Genomic DNA, 22203 nt, shown 5'->3' with positions numbered 1-22203 from the left:
TAATGGTTAGTTAAGAAAAAATGCATGTAGAGTGATAACAGAAGAATATGTCTAAACTTGGTATTGGAGCTACAGAGAAAAGCTATAATGCTTGCTATTTTTTTTAACATTGCAGGTAGCTTCTGAGAATTTTTATGTGCATTTTGGAAATAGTACCTGCATCATCCATTGCAGTTGTTAAAATAGGCCTTAACATGCTTTACTGAATATTCAAACCTCTTCCCTGCAACCCCCACCTGTCAAGTGGAAATCTGGATGACATTTCTGATCACAAAACCATCAATAGCAAAACTGCCATTAATGTCAGTGTGATCAACACTTGATCCAGGTGATTTAAAAAAAGAAAGAAACTGGAATATGAGAATGTGATGGGCAATGTGACAACAGTTGCTTAAGAGACAATCACTAATTTACAGTGCAGAGCACTTAAAAAGAATTGCAAGTCAATGCTCTGATCAAGCAAAGCACTTTAACACAACTAATCACATAATTACAGTTATGCGCAAGCTTAAGTTCTGTGCTTAAAATCAAGCATAGATGTAAATGCTTTTTTATTTGGACTCCAGAGTATGACCCTGATTTAGGATTTAGTGAAGCAAGTGCATATGTACTTCCCTGATTAATAGTGCTTCCCTCAGGTATTATTAAAAAATCCTAGGGTTTAGCAATAGAGAAAAAAAATATTTAGATGATAGAATTAATTTTTGTTGTCAATGCATAATCTAACCACTGATTCAGATGAAATACTAAACCCAGGTTTGATGGCAATCCATGAGACTTAAGAATTTAAGTGCTTTTTAGAATCTCATCCTTTTGTGAACTGGGTCCAGAACGTCCTGAGGTTTGAGTATGGCAGGGAGGGGGGGGGCAGTACCTTAGCGTGGCACATGTGAAGAGCAGTTAAAGAGGAATTACAAGAGTGTTTGTGGTTCTCTGCTGTCCAGTGACATAAGTAAAAGTCCTCTTTGCAGAAATTGTGTAATAATACATACAGAAATTTGTAGCAAGTGGTGGTGAAGTGAGAAGTTAATGTTTTAACAGTTGTCGTTATTAGCCATCGCAAGGTGAGATAACCTTTGTATCGTATTTACCCATTTAGGGCAGAGGTCGATTGCCATGTTTGCTCTGGTATACTACACATGCCTCTGGTGCCATCCCAGCATCTGTAAATGTCAGCTACTGCCATCTGGGTAGTTAAAATGTTTGTTTAGGACTAGTTTGTATAGGACTAGTATTACTGAGGTTGAGTGTTGAGAACACTCAATACTTGCAATTCATTTGAAGGTAATTTCAGGAGTTTGGATTCAACAATGCATAGTTACATATAGTTTTATATCCAAATGTACATATAATTGTTTTTATCTGTTTGCTAGATCAATCTCTAATCACAAATTAATCTTATTTACAGAATGAACTGTCACCCATTGTAGAATGTAATTGATTTTAAAACTAATAAATTTGCCTGGAGATCTTTGTCCAATCCATTTGATTTTATAGGTCTGTCATTTCTTGTTAAGAGGCAGGAGGTTTTAAATGTCAGTACAAGAATAAAGTTGCATGACTAGGTGCTCAGTAAATGCACTGTCAAAAATCTGTGTGCTTAGAGTTATATGCTCATGTTGATCTACAGCATGTGCTTGTAACTCCATCAATTCTAATGCAGTTATGCACATAAATACCAAAGCTGTAAGGTAGGAATTTTGTATTTATTGTTTAAGAGAAATATGGCAGGTTGTTCACACTTTAACCTATATTCTCCCACTGTGATAATGTGGCTGCTGAGACTGTTGCCGTACTTGGAGCAAATACTACCTCTTTCCTGTGAGGTTGAATCTAAATTCACAGCCTGCTCAGGGATGGCAAACCAATCCATGAGTTGTGCCCTTCTCCCCCAGCGCTTCTGCAGGCAGGAACCTCGGAGATGTCCTCAGAGCTGCACACTCCCTGTGGCAGGGATGATAAACCGGTGGTGAAGGTGGTGGACTAGAGCATGGTTTGGTCACTGTTTTCCTGTATGACATATAGCGCTTCCTTTCTCTGTGCCTTCGTCCCTGATCTGTGAGATGACAGGAATATTTTTTTCTCCCATTTTTTTGTCTGTCTTGCCCAGTGTTTGTCAATTCTTAAGCCTGGTTTCAAACAACATACGATATGTTCAACTTGTCCTTATCACAGTGGCCATCAATCTTAGGTGAAGTCTCTGTACGCTATTATAATACAAGCACAGACACGAGAAGGAGGTATTTAACATGCACTGAAATACAGTGTTTGCCATCCACAGAATGATGCTACTAACAGAGTACTATGGATTTAATATGACTTTAAAAAAAGAGACAATATAAATCTTTAGTATTGGCTTTTAAGAGGGTAAGGTCATGTCAGGTGAGCTGTCCCGACAGTCACCATGTTCTTCACACCATTCCTCTCATCCCTCCTCCTCCCCAGTCCTCTCCATCCCAGCAAGCAGACGTCGTGGCTAGATGTTGTCAAGCTGCTCCACAGTGAACTGCGTAGGAGCAGTAGATCTCTCTGTATTGGGAGGTTGTTGTTGAATCCTCCACGCCAGCTGGGAGAAACCACCCCAAGAGATGATGCGCTGCTTGCACATAGACCAAAGTGCCATGATCAGAGTGTTCAGCAAGGAAATATCGCACTTCAGACCACAGAATATCCTCCTGTAATCGTTGGGGATGTGGTTTGCTAAAGCCAGAAATTCCCTGTGTGCAACCTGGTGAAAGTCAGGCCAAGGTGAGCTGTGGTCCACGGCACACTGGATGAAGGATGCTGCTGCTGTGCGCCTGGAAGAGAAGCAGCATGTTCCCAACTAGGGCTTTCTTTTGGCTGTCTCATTTTAATATTTACACAGTAGATACAAGCACATCATGTAAAACTGCCAGAAAAGAGTGTAAGTCATAGCCATTGCTATTTGATGCTGGTTAAGGACCGTGTATTCCATTAAATGGTTTAGCGGCTGCCACGGATTTGCTGAGAAGTACTTAGAATAAAGCAGTTTATTATCTAGGACAAGACATTTTAAAACGCAGTCACTTATTCTCAGCTCTTCCAAACAGAGTTTGTGCCATCTTACCCGGCTGTTTGCAGAGAGAAGGCTACTTCAATCTCTTCGTGGATAAGTGCTAAACAATACAAATTCAGCCAACAGGAAACAATTTGCTCGTAAGACATCAGGAAGAAGAGCTGTAATATTGTGGATACATTAGTCTCATGTTTAGCTGGGGCTTGCAATAGGCCTGTTATCAAAGGCAGCCGGGATGTAGCAGGTGAATAACAGTACAGTGAGCAGCTTATCACTGTTGCCTGCCAACATCTATCCGATTAAAATGATTCGATCTTGAGCTGTTGTTTGGGATAATGGGAATGAAGTCACCGAAATGGATCATTGTTGCAGATTCCATTTCCCCTGCGTTGAAAATGAAATCTCATATTTTACTGCAGTGTGCAGATCCATCTCTTATTTGTATAGCGGTTATCCTGGGAGGGCGAGCGGTGCATTGACACTGTCGTCTGTCATCTGTCCCCGGCTTCCTCCGGAGCGCCTGGAGAGCGGGAGCCCCGTGGCCCCTCGCGCCCTCGGAGGGATCCCAGTGGCTCCCGGTGCCAGCAGGCAGGGCTTGTGTCGGGCCGATCTTCGGGGCAGCCTTGGCTGCCTCCACTGCTGCTCAATGTGGCAGCGAGAGAGGAGATTGTCCTGTCTTTGAAAATGATGTCTACATACGGAGCCCAGTGCCCTTTATAACTTTCTCTGAGGGTGCACGTCCTCCCAGGCTTGGGCATTTTATACATGAATAAATTGTAATAAAGCTTCCAGCTGCAGGTTGTCAGGCTGCCTGAGAGAGTGCCAGCGGGGAGCAGGAGGTGCCTTCTGCCTGCCTTCAGCAGCCGTCAGGGAGCTAAGAGGAACCAGGGAAATGGTGACATTTTTAACTAATAGCATGTCCAGGTTTCATACTAAAAGCTGGCTAAGTACAATGTATTTTAGAAAAAAAAATCCTGCGATGTGAAGGCACAAAGGGAAATAAGTTTCAGCCGGCTTCCCACTTTGTATCCTTCAAATTTAGATATTCTCAGAATAATAGATCACCTCATTTGCCTAAATAAAGAAATACATTATGAAATATATTTTTATTAGTAGTTTGCCTGTACCATGCTCAATCATAGTTTACCTTGCTTGGAAGTTGTGCTTCTAACAAGCAAGCCACTTGAAAGCAAGCTGTTGCTTTTGCTTTACTTTGTGCATGCTCACAATTAATTGCTAAATACAAGTTCAGAGTCACCTCTACCTCTTTAGAACAATTACCCGTGAAATTAGCAGAAACTTTCTCTCGTATTCAAGTCTCAAGGGACTTTAGAAACTCCTTTTTTTTTTAATAAATATTGCATTCCTAAATGAAGACCATTATTTTTTGCGGTATAAGTGATGGAAAAGCAGTATAAAGCAGGTTTACAACATCTTTACTCTCTTATTTTTATTTGAAATGCTACGTGGTTTTTGATGTCTGGAAATTTTTATCACTATGTCATAGATTGGCTGCTGGCAGACAAACAGATAATTTCAAGTATATTTTTCCAATATTTAGGGTTTTTCTTCTTTTCCTTTTAATCTTACTTTGCATTTATGAGGAGGATTAACTTTGAGTCACCTGTACTATTCCTTCATATCTTCTTGCCTGTCTCCTAATTATTCAGTATTAGCAGAGTTTTTTAGCTTGCCTCCCCCTTTCCTCCCACTTTCCACATGTTTCATTTATCAGTCTGCTGGTTTTTATTTTATATTTTTGTGTCTTTGGCACTGCTGTATGTGCTGAGATAGTGTCTGATGCAGATACCACAGATAGGTCGTATGGTCCATGCCTGTACATCACTAGAGATTTGTGGTCATTTCCATTCTTGATCATCTCTTACAAACACATGAAGTGGGGCTGAGCACTGTAAAGAAACAGGGTCTCTGAAGGCATTTGAATTCAGGCACAGAAAATTACCTGGTTGAGAACAGAGCCAATGTGATTGAAGTGCGGACGTTCTCGTAGCGAGCACTGTGGATGGGAGCTGAGTAAACCCTAGTAAATGTGCCTGATTTTCATTCTGTCTCTTGCTGCTCAAAGTGCAGTTTTCCTTTGTTCCTCATGCCATATCTGTATTTTATCTTTTCTTTTGTCCTGTCCTTAGCGCTGTCAAAGAGTTTGCCTTTGCATGGACGTTCCTATGGTTAAACTGTGCAGTGTAATTTGCTCATGCGATGACTGGAAGGAGACAATGAAAAACAGTCCTCCTAAACGCTCTTAATTTTGTTTGTTTAAGAAGTCCAGGAGAACGAGCTGTTACTGTAACCCATCGGCTTCCAGTACCATGCAATAGGCTTGGCAGCTGATGTTTAACTAGGGAAAGCGTGTATTAACTGAAATGCATTTTCTCCAAGCGGCTTAACCAGAGCAGTCATGTTAACTGATAACTTTTGCTGAAGCGCTTGATTATTGAATAGCTAGCCATGCTTTTTTTTAATTAAGTTAATATTTTTTTTTATGAAGTCACAGATTGCCTTGTTCCACATGTTGAAGATGCAGAGATTCATAACAAGACATACAGGACTGGCGATAAGTTAATAATCAGCTGTCACGAAGGCTTCCAGATCCGTTACCCTGACTTAGACAACCTGGTTTCAATATGTCAAGACGATGGAACATGGGACAATCTGCCCATTTGTCAAGGTTTAGTACACCAGAACATCCTCTTTTATAGCTCATGCACCTTGTGATAGTTTGCCGATATATTTTTTCTACAGTTGTAAGGATACCAGCGATCTTATAAGCCCAACTGTGCAGTATTTGAATAATGCTAAGATATTTTGGATTTCTCCTTCCCATTGCTCACTACAGGAAAGAAGATGCCACATTCTCCATGTACCTATACTTAAAATGTTATTTTAAATTTTCTTTTTTATTTGCTAGTCTAAAATTTGACACAGACACATTGCATTTTAAAAATAAATCAAGACTAAATTCTTCCCAGAATTTAAGCAAAAGATCTTATGGGGAAATGGCATTTTTGCACCAACTAACTAGGAAAAGATTTAAGCTTCCAGATGCAATTTACCTTTGTTTGCCCTGTGGAACAGGCACAGCCATAGGAGAGCCGGAATCTGTTCCCCTATGTGAGTTTTTAGCAGGATTGTTAATCAGGCTCTCAGTTCATTAAACCCATAGGTATTGACTGAGACCTCCGGGTTTACACAGGAATGAGTTTGTCCAGAAAAGCCATTAGTAGTACCAGTAGCATGAGAGCCCAGCTTTGCTTAAACCGTGAGGAATGGCTGGGGAGAGGCCAGCTTTAGTGAATGGGACTTAAATACCCCTGCTCTGCTCTTACCTGTCCACGTTTTGTGAAAGCCAGCATTAACTGGGCAAGCAAAAGTAACCTTTGGCTTGTTACTTTCTCCTGTGGCTGTGTTTATGCTACAGAACAAAATCCATAGCTGCTACTCAATATTCAATACTAACTGCTTTTAAAAATAGACGCAGTGCTAATAAAAGTTACCAAATCAGTTGCACAGCAGTGCTGTAGCTACGTGACCTGGATGTTATAGGCAACTCAGATTCCAGTATCCGCCATAGTCTGCCAAATTCCATAATCCTGTCCCGGAATTAACTCCAGGCTCTTATTTTCGCTCCGTCAGGCCCTAACACTGACGTGGGCACTTGCCTGCTTGCCCTAGGTAGGCGGCCAGCGTAGTCGGTTCGGCCCTCTGACTGTGTGAGGCAGGAGCCTCGGGACACTGCGGATGCCTTTCCGCTGGCAGAGCAGTGGGGAAAGAGCAGCTGAGAGCCACCCCCGAGGCATCGGCCGGCCCAGCGGGCGCTCAGGCCGTGGGAGGGACCCGCGCGGGAGCAGGGCAGCCGCCGCTGCGCAGGGCGACCCAGGTGCCACGTGAGCGGGGAGAGGGACGGCGAGCAAAACGGCACTCCGGACCGCTGCTGGGGTAGTACAGCGCGCTGCAAAACGCTTTCGAGCTTTTTCTGCTGTTCTGTGGTGCTTTCGTCCCTCTCCCTCCAGTGACCAGCGGGAGGACGGGGCCACCCTGCTTGGAAGTGCTGCAGCGCCCGGCTCGGTTAGACACCGCTGGGCATCCGCAGCGTCCTGCAAGGTGTCCTCAGGCTTGTCTGCTTGCTTTCCCCCGTAGGCTTACAGCGATGAGGGGCTACGTGAACGTCCTGCACGCGGTCCTGCTAGTGACAAAAGACCTCTTTATGGATAACTGTTGCTATAACGCAGCTCCTATTCATCTCATAGCTTTATAACATATTTGTCATTCCCTGATTACTAGCCATCTTTCCTCAACATTATTAAAATTAAAAATCAACAGTATTAATTAATACCAAGAGGGTCATTTCTAAGGCCATGAGGAAAGTGTTTCTTTTTTTTTTTTTTTCATAAAACAAAGTCTTTTATCTAAATCCCAACTCAAAACAGGCTTAGAATATATGTGAATGACGTGTTACAAAGTCATGTCATCTATTACATTCCTGTTGCTTTCTCCTCTTTACTGCACCAAACATCGTTGGTGACTGTTTAATGGTTAGGGGTCAATAACGTCCATGGTATAAGTCCCTCAGAAGATAGTCTCTGACAACCTTTAAAGTTATTGGTAGTAACAGGTACCTTTTGATAAACAAATCTGAGACCTCTTTCAGTGTTTCTCATGTGAGTGCTTATAGTAAGCTACATCCCTTCAGACTTCCTTAAATTGGAATTTCAAAATCATTAATTCCACCTGCAAATCTTTTGCTGTTGTGTGCCCTTTGACACAGCAGCAGTTTTAATGTTAAAGGTGGTTTATATGACTATCTGTTTTAAGAGGAGGAATATAACTCATGGTTTATATAAATGACAGTCTTTATTTATTAAAGATTCTACCTCAAAAGGAAGCTGCCATCTGCTGAACTGGTGAATGTTTGTGAAACAAAACACTGTAGTTTTCAGTAAAGCTTCCTCGGATTTGCTGCGAGTGAATCCCACACTAGTAGCATGTGTGGGCTAAACAATAAAAGTGTTTGAAGCAGGGTAATGAGGCATATGTATCTGAGGGAGATTATGCAGGCATGCCATTCAGAGTAGAGAAGATGAAAAATATTGCACTCCTTAATTTAGGAACTGTAAGCAGGATGTGTTAAGATGACTACAATAAGCACCTTATAATAAAAGATACCTCCCTCTTCTTAATTTGCAGGTTGCCTGAGGCCATTGGCTCTTCCTCATAGTTACATTAACATATCAGAGTTCGAGTCCTCCTTCCCAGTAGGAACAGTGGTGTATTACCAGTGCTTCCCTGGATATAAACTAGAAGGGGCAGAGTTCCTTGAGTGCATGTATAACCTTATCTGGTCAGATAGCCCACCTAGGTGCCTTGATGTGGAAGGTAAACATCTTATTGTTTGTTCATTTTTCTTTTAATTTTGCAAGATCAGCATGCTCTATATGATTTTAACTCAGGGTTGTAACTGTAGTGCCGTTACGTGTAACGTTTGCGCAGGCCATGCAGAGCATAGCCATTTGGCATTGTGTGCAGCCTATTCCGGTACGCTGCGCAGTTAACTGCTAATGTTTTCTATATAACGTTTGCTCTGTTGGTGTCCTAAGTGCAAGAGCTGAAGTTATTAACAATGATGATTGCTTTGCCTGTAAAATGTAAATTCTGTACTGCTTTTCTAATGAAAATACTGAGGGAGTTATGGAATTCACATTCACAAGCAGATGGGCTGAGTATCTGTAGATACGGCTATAAATCCATTTTCAACTAAAAAATATTCTGTACAGACTTATTTTGGGCTGTCAGGGTGCAAACATTGTTCAGTGCCACATGATGTTGCGTTCTTGAATATTTGTTGTCTCTCGGAATAGTTAACCTTAAAGAAGGATTTGCAACAAAAGTGACTGAGTTAAATTAGTTTGTGGATTAGAACCATAAAGGCTAGAGGTAAATGTTACCAGTCCAGCAGGAGTAATCTGTGACTATAGCTGCAGTGCTGAAATGGAGGATATTGTCATGTATTTATATTTGCATTCCTTACATTTAAAACAAAGATACCGAATAGACTACTCCATATGTTAGCAAATCCTTGTAAACTACCTTCTGCCATCTTCACAGCACATCTTGAATAAAACGTCCCATGAGGTTACCAGAATCCAAATACATCCTTTCCATTCACACCCCTAAAAGGAGTATGTTTTTGCTGTGTTTCAAGCCTGTATGGTAGCTATCTGTATGCAGAATTTAGCTAAAAGCAATTACAGTAATATAGCTACTGCTTATGTCATTTAGCTAAACACTGAGCATTCTTGGAGTGCAGGAATTTGCCAACAGCATCAACAAAGTGAGACACTACTCAAAAGTAATAAAATGATTCTTATTTCTAACTGACAATTAAATTTCCAAAATTCAAGAATGCCTCTGCAATTTCAGGATGACATAACAAAGAGACTGTTTTTTTGGTGAGCACACCATAAAAGTTTAAGCACAAATCAGCCCTATGTAATCCATTTTTGAGAGGGTTTATTTGCTGCTTTTTATAGCACAGAAAATTAAAACTTAAAATAATTAGAAAGGCCTTGTTGTTGACTTAATCAAAACAATATAACTGTTACATAAACTGAATACAAGTCTCCAGTCAGGATGATAAGAGCAGGAAAATACAGTAACTCAAGTGTGCGAACAGAAAATGTTAAATGTGAGCATCCTTCCCTCACTTAACACAGGGAAAGTCCAAACAGCCATTCTTGCTCCTAGCAAAATACCTGGGAAAATTCATTAACTTTAATGGGAGCACGATTAGGTCTCCCATATATCTTCATCACGCACAGGAGCGGGGGTGCCTGGTGTTTGGGGCTGCTCCCAGGTTACTGGGGCAGCGTGGGGAGCAGCAGCGCCAAAGGGCCACCACCGACCCCTCCGTTGGCGAGCTCCGTCATAGGAAGGCTGCGGCGGGTATGCAGTGAATTTTTTTACATTAAATCCAAATATAGTAAAACGGCTTTAGATGCTCTCATTTGAAAGTGTTCATTTAAGGGATTTATTCAAGGAGCACCTGGCTCCAGGAGCCTGGTTGCCATCTCCTACCTTAATCAGTGGGCAGAGCCCCCTCCGTGCCTTGCGCCCAGTCTGCACCTCACACGCCACTGGCAAGTCCTTTTTCCAGCAGCTCTGCTATGTGTCGTCTATAACCTCGCTGAGCAGTATTTTTCGCAGAGGAAATATGCAAATAACAAATTAATTCCATTTCTTTATTTCCATGATCAATTCAAAATTTATCCTAATAACATTTCCTGCCCAGTATTTTAGCATGACACTGATTAGAAGCAAAGAGTTGTTAGGAAGCTGTAGTAAACCATTTTAGAGCTTTTATTCTGCTGTAAACAGCTCTGCTTACAGCTTTCTCATTTTGAAATATATTCTTCTTCTTTAAGCCTTAACAGAAGGAATTTCTCAAATATGTGAGTAATCACACAAATGCTTTATGTTAATCTTACAAAACTTTGCCTCTTTCTTAGGCCACATAAATTCTGAATGTAGATGAATTTAAATGAATGGTTGCACCAGGGACTACTTGGCTTACCTTCAATTTTGCATGGGGGAACTGCATCGCTAAAGCAGTGGTACGGCTGTGTTTGGGGTTTTGTATTTTCAGGGACCTGATGACATTTATATTCTTTACAGGTAGAGTCAAAATAACTGAAGATGGAAAGGAACAGTTAGCTCACGTAACTCGTTGTGCCGCAGCCAGCGCAGGCTTCTGTCCTGCAGCACGCTGGCTAAGGCTTCTTCCAGCTTCTCCATATTGCCAAGTGCAGAAGCCCCGGGAGAAACTGTTTCACACTCAGGAAATTTTTGCTCTCAGGAAAGAAGATTTTTCTGATAATTAAAATCAGTGTTGCTTTATTCACAACAGTGCATAAAAATTGCTTTACCTGGTACTGAAGTGCAGCCAACATTGCAACGTTAGGCAGTTGCTTCGCAGAAACAGCTGTTTCGAGCTGATCGGGGAAGTTGTTACAGCTCAGGCAGATAAGGACGTCTCGAGTTCAGATTGCCAAGTATTTACTGTTATGAGATCCTCTTCTTACATGCTTGTAACTTTGCCAAATTTAAAACATTCAGATTGATTTTTGAGTGTCTGCCTCAAGCTGAATCATTTGGGATGCTTCAGCTGAAATGGTTCAGATATTTCTGAGAATAAGGTTAGAGGAAGTTGTGTTGTTTTACCAATATTAGAAATTCTTACAATCATTTAGAGGATAAGCTGAAGCACCTTAACATTGAATTTTATTCTCCTTTAAATCCTTGATTTACATCTTCAACTTTCTTAATATCCTTTTTTAATGGAATGCAGAACTTTTTTGAACTTCCTTTTATGCTGAAACTTTTTAGACATTTCCAAGAATGATATATAAAAATCTAAGGAAAATGTTGATTTATTTATTAATATTATTTTTAAAGTAACAATTTGGGGTTAATGATCCATCCGTAGAAGGTACTGGGAGTTAGTGGGTGCCTTCTGTAAAATCAGATATGCAAAAGATGAAAAAAAAAATCCCCCTTAAATTGAGGAAGATTACCAGGTGAGGTATAATAACTGCCTGTAAAATCGGATGGCTTTGAAAAAGATTGGAAGAATCAGAGAGGAGAATAAATACTTGAAAATATACTGGTGTAGAAGTCTGAGAAATGAGACGGACAGCAGACTGCCATATAGCACTACAAAATGTTTATGATGTGCTACTTTAAGGTGAATAAAGACATTACGCAGGATTTGGGGAAATTAAAAAAAAAAAGTCTAGCCATTAGTACTTTGGGAACATGGTCTGTATATGATTACGCACCTTACCATCTGGACTTGGTATTTTAATCTCTTATGTCCTTTGGAAGACTGCCAAGACGATGTAAGGAATAGTTCTTTTAAAGAGCTGAAAAAAACCCTCAGGAAGCAGTTGTATGGATAGGGTAATTGGGAATTGCTGGCTTAGTATTTAAGAGTAAAAGGAAAAACAGGGTGATTGAATTTGCAAACAGACACAATCCTGTTAACTTGAAATTGGCCAGTTTCAGCGTCATCCCAGACGGACGCAGAAGCAGCGCCGCAAGAAGTCTGACATGTCGCAATATCCACATAGTTCTCAAGTGAGTTCTAGATCTCAAATCCACAGGGAATTCAGCTTCAAAGAATATAAAATAGCACTCAAAATAAAAATGAAACAAACAGGAGGAGTAAACTTCAAAGGGGAGATGCAATGAGTTGGAGAGGAAAAACGCAGAAGAAAAGGGCAGGAATTTCAGAACTCTGGTACCTGCAACCACCACAGTGTGATTAGAGGTGAAAAGATGTAACGCTAAGCAACTAGTGATTATAGAGAGGATCCTGAAATTAATAGAAGCTAATAGAGAAAGACCGGAGAAGGAAGGAATGCAGAAGGCTGCACAACAAAGTCAGAAAAAGTGCAAGTGAACCCCCAAAAACCTAGCTAGAACATCAGTAAATTTCTAAAGAAATGGTAGAAAAAGAAATTCTAAAGAATGATGATTTTAGTGATATGAGAATTAAAAATGGCAAAGTATGCTATGAATACAAATACATTCTGGAAAAACAGGCAAGAATACCTGGTAGAGCTTTAAAAATGATTATTCTCATAAACCTGAAGACAGATACTAAAAGAGAAGGTCTGATAATTTATGGCATGGAACCAGGAAAGTAAAAAGCACTAAAGAGCACTGGAGCAGGGTGATACTACAGTTGAAATGCTATAGCCACTTCATATTTCAAAACATAGCAGTTTAAACTTTCTAACCAGTTGCAAGGTACTTCAAAATCTTCATTGCTATACTAAAATTACCAAGCCCAAAGACTGTGATCAACACTGAGCTCTAAATTTGATAAACCACACCCTTGAAATATTTTGAATTCTTGATGGAACATACACTGAGAAAAAAGATGAAAGTCCGTCTGCAATCAGTTTGCATCCAGGAGTCAGAATAAAGTAAGCAATGCTAAGCCTGGGATATTGTGCGTTAGTACAAATGGATTGCTCTCTCTGTATTTTTGTTGACATTGAGAAGACTTTAGATAAATTCCAACATGACAAACTGATGCATATCCTGGGGTAACATAATGTTGATGCATCGGATCTCCAGCAGATAAAAATCATGCAGAGGAACCAGAGGGCAGCAATACAAGCAGGTTATGAAATGCCATAGTATGAAAAAATCAAGCAAGGTATATGGCATGATTCTGCTCTGTGTTTATAGCTGTTCAGTATGCATGCAGCAGAGAGAATAAAGTAAATGCCACAAGATAGCAAACAAGTCATCCAAGTTAACTTGAGTTAATGTTACCGTAAGACTGATCAGTAGCCTTGTTTTTAATAGCTGACGGGAGTGGAATTTCAGACTGTTCTTACTGCCTAGAGCAATATGCCTTAGAAATGACAATCAGCAGTAAATCCTAAAATAGCAGCAGCCAGGAATAGCTGTAAACACCTTTACTTTGGCAACCCTTTACCTTGGTGACACCTTTACCTTGATGGTCAAAGGATGAAATAGGCTGTTAGTCTTTTACCCTGGGGTGACTGAGAGTCTTAGAAAGCCGATGTGATGAAGTAATTTAAAAGGAGAGTTTTTTAAAAAAAAATATCACTGAGTAATTCTGAGGGTTTCTGCGCTGTAGGTAGTTAATTTGCTCATCACCTGAGACTGCAGATATGGTACATATGGCCAGCCAACCTATACCAGAGTGCACATTGAACACTTCAGAGAGCTGCTTGTAGATGACTGGGACTGTCTGAGTTTCTGTGCTGTTGGGGAATGCTGTAAATCATCCGTAGACTTTAATCCACAAATGAAGAGGTGTGGAAAAGAAATGAAATCAGAACAAGAATAGTTACCTGAACTGCTAGGCAGACAAGTTACAGTATCCTGTGGATGTACTGCTTAATAATTATCCAACCACTTAATTCCAGCAGATGTCTTGTAAGGTGAAATAGAAAGAAAGCAAGAAAAAAATTTCAAGACAGAATGGTATACAAAACTGGTCATTTTACTGCTCTGGTTATAAGGAATGAAGGGTTTGAAGAACAGTCTCCAGTTGGAAGACAGTGTTTGAAGAAGATAAATACTATTACATTTCTGAGTGAATGCTCCTTTTTTGCATTGCAGAAATCTTCTTTCATCTTTGCTGTGATTGAAACAGAAGCATTTGTTCATAGTTTTTCAAGAAAGGCAACAGAACAATGACTTGTAATCTGTTTCTCTTGTGTGTTCTGTTTCTGCATGATGCACAGGACTATCCATGTAAATGGTTGTTTTACACCTGCTCTGTCACCTGTGAACCTTTCAGAAATTCCTGAGCATTTCCAAAATCAGCCAGACATCCAAACTCTTTTATGGAGCCATAACTTCTGCCCTAAAGTTTCATGTCAGCTGCCAGATGCATGTAGTATTTTATCCACAGTGTTCTAAGTATGCTGAGGATTAGATGGGGGAAAGCAGACAAAATTTCCTCCTGAGGGCTGTTCCATAATATTAATCTTTAATTTTATCTGGCATGGCTCCTCTGAAAGGAAAAGCATGCTATGTTTTCTAATTTGAAATAGAAATAGCTCCGTGCTTCATGGACATGTTCATTGACTTTGTCTACTTATTGCAATCAGAGAAGCTCTTCCACAAATGGTGGGAACTGTAGCTACAGAGTCTGTTCATCAGAAGGTCTCCTTGCGACGCAGGTTTGTTCACTTTCAGCCATAGGAATCAAAGTTTCAAATGTGGCTGTTTCACCAAACAGTATAGGCAAACCCCTAATAATTAGGCTAAAAACAGTACTCTTGCATGTCTCCCTAGTCTTGGTTTTATGGCATTACGGTGCTAAGATCAGCTGCTTTTCCCCCTCCCCCCTTTTTTTTTTCCTAGTATCAGTCTGTTGGGAATGAGGCCTTGTGTTTTTCCTTCTCCCAGGTGGTATGGTTTGATTTCCTCAGCCTTCAGCTAAGCCCTAGGACACAGCTCTTCTATCCCTTCAGGTGCTGGGTTTAGCATCCCTTCCCTCCCTCAGCCCCCGACGACTGGTGGAGGTGACACCCAGGCAGACTTCCAAAGCTCAAGGGATTGTTCCTTGTAAGCAAAGAGGAAAGAGCAATTAAAAAGGGGTGAAAATAAAACTGCCCCCAGGGGCCAGCTCACAGTGAAACTCTGGCTTCTGCAAACACCCTGGCAGGTGCTCTTATCTGTCTGCTCTCCTTGCACAACCTCCCGTCAGCTCGCTCTCCTTCCTCCACCGCAGCTGTACTTTTAAGCACTGCATTTTGTTTGGCCTTTTTTCCCCTGGCCTTTTCCAGTTCTGGGGTCATCCTGTGACAGCTGTCAAATACCCAAGGGATGACTTATTTTAAAGCTCTCTGATTGCTTCCTGGTAGGTGTCTGTGCAGGCCCCAATTAAACTAAACGAATGCAGTCAGCTCGTAAGCATCCCCATCACCAGTCACTATACAACAGGCCTTGTTTATGATCTGTTGTACACAGCAGAAATCACTGGCTTGGGTAGAAAAGGCTTCCTGGAATGGTCTTGCCACTAGCCAACCAAAGGAAGGATTTTTTTTAATGGAAATCCAGCCTGGGCATTTGTCACTATTTCTGTCTGAATGCAGCTGATTGATAACATTTGGACATTGGAGCACAGTACCTGACTGCAGCTAGAGTCCAGGCAGTAAGATGCCTTAATGGTATGAAATCTGTATAAAAATAATTGCAAGGAGTTGGCTCCACATTCACACCTATCTTGGGCCTGAGAAATTAAGCCGAGTATTCAGTGCCTGGTTCTCAAAGTCTTAAAGGGGCCATTACTGATTATAAAGCCAATCATTCATGAGAAAAGGAGGAGACAAAGCTAGGAGAGAGTGATGAAGAAAGCTAAGATGGTATCTGCTCTGAGACTGCAGTGCTCCAAGCACTCCCATGTGAATAATGAGCAGAGATATTTCCTTAAAGGTAATTATGGACCTTTTGCTAAACGAACTCCTAGCTCTCCGTTGTTGCAAGCTCATAATCCAATTTTGTAGTTTAAATAACAGTTTCACATTTTAACTTATAATTTATGGGAGAAAGATCACTTGGGGTGTGCTTCATTGTGTATATATTGCAAAGTGCATTTGAAACTACAGATCTGGGCATGAAGAGCTACGTTTCACAGGTTGTTGTGCTGCTAATGGCAGCTTTGCTGAGGATGACTGTGAATATCAGTCTGAAAGGTCTGTGGGAATTCAGCTGGTTGGAACTGCAAAACCGACTCCATAATTTGTACCTCCGGGAACAAGGAAGCTCTGTGTAGGATAAATGATTGTAAATCACCTTCTGTTTCCCTTTAGGAATTAGCTAATGGTAAGCTATTATTAAAATAGGCTTGGAACTAGTTTTATAATGTCTCATTTAGGCTCATACAGCTGGTGTCAGTGATAGCAATTTCCAGCAAGGTGGTGTTTGTCAGAGCTAGAAAAGAGAAGCAGATTTTCCTTAAAAACTTAATTATTCAATTCGTTTTGCACTTTCTGCAAGGTGAAAAGTGCTTCTCCCTGTGAACATTGAAAGGCTTATGGTGCTATTGCAACTGATACAAAATTAGGGCAAGTTTGTCCAGGGGCGAGAAGAAGCAGCTTGGAGTCAGGAGACCAGGGTTATGTTCCAAGCTGCCATTGACTTGCTCAATGGTCTAGAAGAAGTTACTTAACTATTAGGTGTTTTTTCAGAAGAAAAAAATGTAGATGGCATTGTGAAAGTTAAGTAATTGGAGATTGAAAAGAACTTGGAAATTATTGGCCAAAAATATAGTATTTTGAATAATTCTTGCTGTAGGCTTTCGGTGAATAAAACCAATAACATTTGCTGGCAACTTCAGAGTTCAAAATAATCATCCTGTACCTTTGTTACTTTAAGTCATGTCTGCTATCAGGCTTAATAGTAATTACTTTATATATTAGTGGACATGTAGTTGTTTCCGCTGTTATTTTGATTCTGGTATTACTATTGTTGTTTTGTTGTGGGAATAATCAGGAAAATTCCTCAAAGCATGTCTTCACTTTCAAAACACAAATTCAGTGGACACAAGGTTTTTCTGACTTGTTCCAGTGCAGCTGCAATCTGCACTTATTCAATTCACAATGCTGGCAACCTTTGTTACAGAAGTGTATCATTAGTATATTGATGTTCATGATAAATGTAAAGTTACTCTTGTAAAGTTTCCTCTTCTACTCAAAATTCAGAAGAGTCTGGTTAGAAATAAATTGTTGTTTAGCAGCTGTTCTAGACTGAGATGTTTTAACATGGCTTATTTTAAAGCAAGTGGGTTTGCTACTTCCCTCCTTTAACAAACCTCTTAATTTCTTCTCAACTGGGTATGGACTGGTTGACTCCAACACTGTTTCTTCAGTCCCACTGGACAACCTAGTGGGAATTTTTGTTTTTCAATATTAGAATTAAACAGCTTTTGCACAGTATTCATAAAGAAGCAGGAAAAGGCAAAAACATAGTCTTTATTTTTTATGTTACCTTAAAAAATGAATTTTGAAGTCCTACATACACATATATATGTTTGTAGGAAGGCACTGTATGGAAAAAGATCCTTACTGGGGACCTTGAAGTCAGCCAGCAAAGCCTCAGGTGTGGACTAGGCCATCCTGAATGGGAAGAGTCAAGGAAATTGACTGTTGAGGAATTTACTGCTGGGTTGTCCTGCAGTAAATAATGAGTTGAATTAAACGTTGTTTGGAGTGGAGCCGAATATCCATATGCAATATACTGGAACTGAATTACAGATTATAGCCATTCTGACATGCAAATGCCATTCTGTGAAAAACAATTCTAGCTCCCAACTGTGCCCTCCTGTCCTGCGGCCAGAGAGAGCATTAGCAGCTGGCCAGCTGGCCCCTTGACTACATGCAGGGTGAGGAGGAGAGGCCTGAGAGGGGCAGAGTTCAGGGAGACAAGCAGTAGAATGAGAGAAGAGAAATATTAATATATGGATCCCTGAATGCCCTTTCCAGGGAAGTAAGAGGTTGTGCTTTGGAGCGATAGAGAGCCTTTACTGAATACCTTGTCCTCATTTATCATGCATGGGAGCTGAGGACGTTCTGTGCACTGCAGCTGGGTACATCCATCTCAGCGGCGTGCACCACAGCCGGTAGCAGGAACATAAAACTAGCCAGCTAGAAGAGTAGTTTGAAGACTGAGGACTCCTGTGTGTTTCCATCACAAGAAAACTAATTCTGCGTAGGAGGTGAATTTGGAAGAAAAGAGAAATTCCCCCTGGTTTTCTATTGCCATCTTCTTCCTTCTGCCTGGGGCACTGCCGTGGCACCAAATGGTGGCCTGGCCTGGCCTGGCCTGCAGGGCTTTGCCTTTCTCACATGCAGGGACACTGGGGCCGTAGCAAAGACTTGCAGTAGGCAGCTTACAGGTGTCCAGTCTCTTGGTGTGAATCTGTGTCGTGATATGCACAAGGATGACAAACGCGGGCCAGGAGGATCCTTGTTCTCCTCCAGTTTGTGCACAAACCAGATGACGAGTCCACTGTAGGCATGCCTGCACTTTCTAAACTCCTGAGATTACTGTCTAGCGATATACCCCAGTGTTCTCCTCACACGTCGTGAAGTGCAATTTTCACCTGTGTCATTCTTATAAAATTTTATCTTAATCTTTTTTCACCCTTTGCATAATAAACAGGTATTCACAGTGTGTTAAGAAGCTTTATTTTTGATGAAGTGCAAATGTTGCCGATACTCTTCCATCCCTGTGTCAAACAGAAAATGACATTGCTCTGGGTTTTTCTGCTAGCCTGGCTAACCGAGAAACTGGTGTCTTACATGAAAGGCAGACTAGTGGCTAGAGAAAAAACAAATGGTGCAAAAATTCGAAGGTGGAAAATAGGCTTCTTGCTTATTCCTACCACCTATTTTTAAGTGCCCTGTATTTCAAGACATTTTTGGTTTTATTGTTTGTGTCATTGGCAAAAGCTAGGCAAAACCTGAATAGTTTACCTCATGCCTACTTTGACAAAGAATAAACCCAGTAGCCAGAAGGCAAACGGATTGATTGGCTAAAATTACATTTTTGAGCACTGGACATATCTGTAACTCTGCTGTTATCTTTCTACCACTGTCTTTTGAGAAGAGCCGTGACATCTTTATTCAGTGCCCTAAATGTTAATTGAGAATATGCTTATGCCAAAACTTTTCCCTCCCTCCTGCCCTTTCAGTGGCAACAGTGCAGAGTTACTGCAGCACCCTCCGGGCTGAGGTTAGAAGCTGCCTGACCACGGCAGGTTGGGGACGCTACGGGGTAAAGCCCGTTTCTCCCTCTCGTGCATGGGCAGTGAGTGTGGCTCCTGGAGAGGTGAGGGCGCACAGGATGCAAGCGCGGCTGTGGAGCCATGTGGGGCTGTCTGCCAGCCGGGGCGACGCAGTTGTGGCTTGTTTTTATTCACTGGTATTTTTGTACCACAGACAAAGGAGTCCTTAATCTTCCCAAAAGTTAAGGAACCCTCATTTCTCCACCACTTCCCCTGCCATTCGAAAACAAAGCAAAATGCTATGTTTAATTAGTAATTTGTAAACGACTTACAGACACGCATGGACATTCATGTGATCAGGTTGCTGAAATAGCCACAATAACTGCTTTGGCCAAGGCTGCTGTGGCCCTGCGTTGTGGCAGCTGCAGCTCCTAAAGCAAAGCTCAGGGCTTGGCACCTCGGGGTGGCCCATGGAAGGGTGGCCCTGGCTGTAGGCACGCTTTGAGGCAGGACATACTCTGTCATCTTTAGTTACAAAAATCTTCTTTTAGCCTGACATGGGTCCTCTGCTCCAAGCTCTTCCTGCAAGCACTAATCTTTCATTAAAATCAGTCAAAGTTGAAAGCCCATGGCTTATCTCACAGGAGAGTCCTTAGCTGCAACTGCTCGTAGGAGCAGTAGGGGAAGGCCCTCAAATCAAACCAAGAATTCCTCCCTTCAGCTTCCTTGAGTAACAGTAGTGTTGAGCATCTCAGGAGGGATTTATTTGCCATATAAATACACTTGCTCTTTCTTTTTGATTAAAGATTCAGCTTTTCAACTGAAAATGCTGCACTATAAAGTGCCTGCAAGTCCCCCACAGTAAAAATAAATCCTTTACAGTCAGTGGTCAATTGCTCTATAAAGGCTGATTCTGAGATCCAGGGTCACATGCTGCAAAATCACTAGCAGACACTATGTGAATTATGTCCATCCCTCTGACAGGCTCCAAAGTTAAGGATACATACATGTGGTCCTTTAATGTTAGCTGTCAGAAAATGCTATTGGATTACCCATGCTGAATGTTGTAATTAGCTTATTAAAGTCTCAGAAGCTTTATGAAGTGAATGAAATCTGTTGGCATTAAAGAGATGGTGTCCTGTTTAAGAACAGCACCTAAATTTTTTTAAGCTGCAAGAAATTTCTGAAATAGAATTCACTTATCTCTATTTTTTTTATTGTTTGTATTGCTGTTGGCTTTGACAGTGAAAACGCACTTGTCAGATACACTTTTATTTTAATCAGTTTGTGGTTATTTTCGTTCTGTGAGTTCGATGCATTTGCCTGAGGTCTGTGGTTTGTAATTTCTAAATACAGTAAGGGATAATCAGTGAGGATGCTTGAGTTTTATCTTCCCTGGATAAACTTCAGTGGTCTCAGGTTTGCTAGCTGAGTTTTAGGCCATATTTGATCTGGTATATTCCTTTAATCTATATAACTAGTGTCTTACACTGGTATCTAACATTCTTGAGAAGCAGCAGAAACACACAGTCTGCACAGCTGCGGAGAACTTGAACAGCCACCTAACGCTAAGCAAATATCAGCAGTAGGGAATCTGATCCTGCAAGATGACTACCCCTGCACTAAAAACCTTCCGTCTTTTGGGAGCCAGGAGTGCTCTGCAGCCCCCCAGATTTGCTTTTAATCATCTCACTTTTCTGGGATCTGAACTAAGACCACTTAATGGCTGTCCTTCCATTGACTTTAAAAGATATTGGGCCAGGGTGATGGTGGAAATGGAGTGGGCTGTGAAAGCAACAGGGCATGCGACCAACTGCGCGGTGCTCAAAACGAGCTCATCTGTGGCTGTTTGGGATGTATCCCATTTGATTTGATTAGGAAAAAAAGGCTCTGAACCGTTAATCATTGTGCTTGCAAAGGGACCTGGTGGACAGTTTTCCCATGCAAATGTTGAGGATTTCTTAAACAGGATTAACATAAAATTCACAGGCCGTGGTGAGATACCCCAGGTGAGTGAAAACCCCTGATTCTGATAGCAGAACAGAGCACTGTTTCAATTGAGCTCAGCTCCCTCATTTTTAAACCTGCTCCATTGCATCTGCTGTTCATTAAGTGTTTAATAAAAGAGCTGTTGTCAGAAAAAAGCATTTAATACTTCTCTGTTTCATTAATACTTCTAATTTGTGACTAATGCCTTACAGAGCTTTAAAGCAGTGCTTACAAAAGCTTCCAGGCAGCACTAACACATGATCATTTCCCTTTAAATATGGAGGGTGTTAGTGGAAAAGGTGGCACCTGTTTTTAGCATTAGGGACATACCCTACATTACGATTAACGCTCTTGTTTTCAGGTTTTATAAAATATGTCTCCCATTTGTAAATAGGCTGACAGCTCCATATCTGGGTTGTACCCACAGTGTGTTGTTTTTAATCTGATTGGAAATCTGTCATTCCTGAGCTGATCCACATTGCTGGGAGACCAACACTAAGGCTTTTTTATTGAGAAGATTGCTTTGGCCCTTAATGGCATTAATAGGTTAGGGATTTTGTGTGGCAGGAGAGGCAGCAGGTGGCATTGCTGGAGATGAGAAATGTGCTGCTCTGAGCGGCTGATCTCTGTGATAAGTTGTGCTGTGTTTTGCTTGTTGCCAGAAAGGTACTGTGCATCAGCTCGGCTCTTGCAGCCTGTCATGGCTTGCCAAAATCAGCTGCAAAGAAAGTGAATTTAGATTGCTGTCTTTCTTTGTTCGCATGCTATACGTGTAGATAATAAAAGTATAGCAGGTTTCCTGGTGATAGGCCAGCATTGTTGCTTTCACTGATTTTTTTTCTTTTTAAGAGAGGAATTTTCTGTGATAGGGACAAAAGACATC

The 22203-nt window shown here is 41.2% G+C and overlaps 1 protein-coding gene across 1 annotated transcript in view; it reads left to right on the top strand.

Annotated features, from left to right (window-relative positions):
- Window positions 1-22203, top strand: part of SUSD4 (sushi domain containing 4) — a 73128-nt gene that overhangs the window by 45474 nt on the left and 5451 nt on the right. The window contains exons 4-5 of the mRNA XM_067294678.1: window positions 5547-5726; window positions 8243-8431. Coding sequence (XP_067150779.1) covers window positions 5547-5726; window positions 8243-8431 — 369 coding nt within the window. The remainder of the gene's footprint in view (window positions 1-5546; window positions 5727-8242; window positions 8432-22203) is intronic.

This window comes from Apteryx mantelli, chromosome 3, assembly GCF_036417845.1.
Source record: "Apteryx mantelli isolate bAptMan1 chromosome 3, bAptMan1.hap1, whole genome shotgun sequence".
In the NCBI taxonomy this organism is placed as follows: Eukaryota; Metazoa; Chordata; class Aves; order Apterygiformes; family Apterygidae; genus Apteryx; species Apteryx mantelli.
The sequence above is the reverse complement of the archived record's forward strand: the minus strand, read 5'-3'. Positions and strand labels throughout refer to the sequence as shown.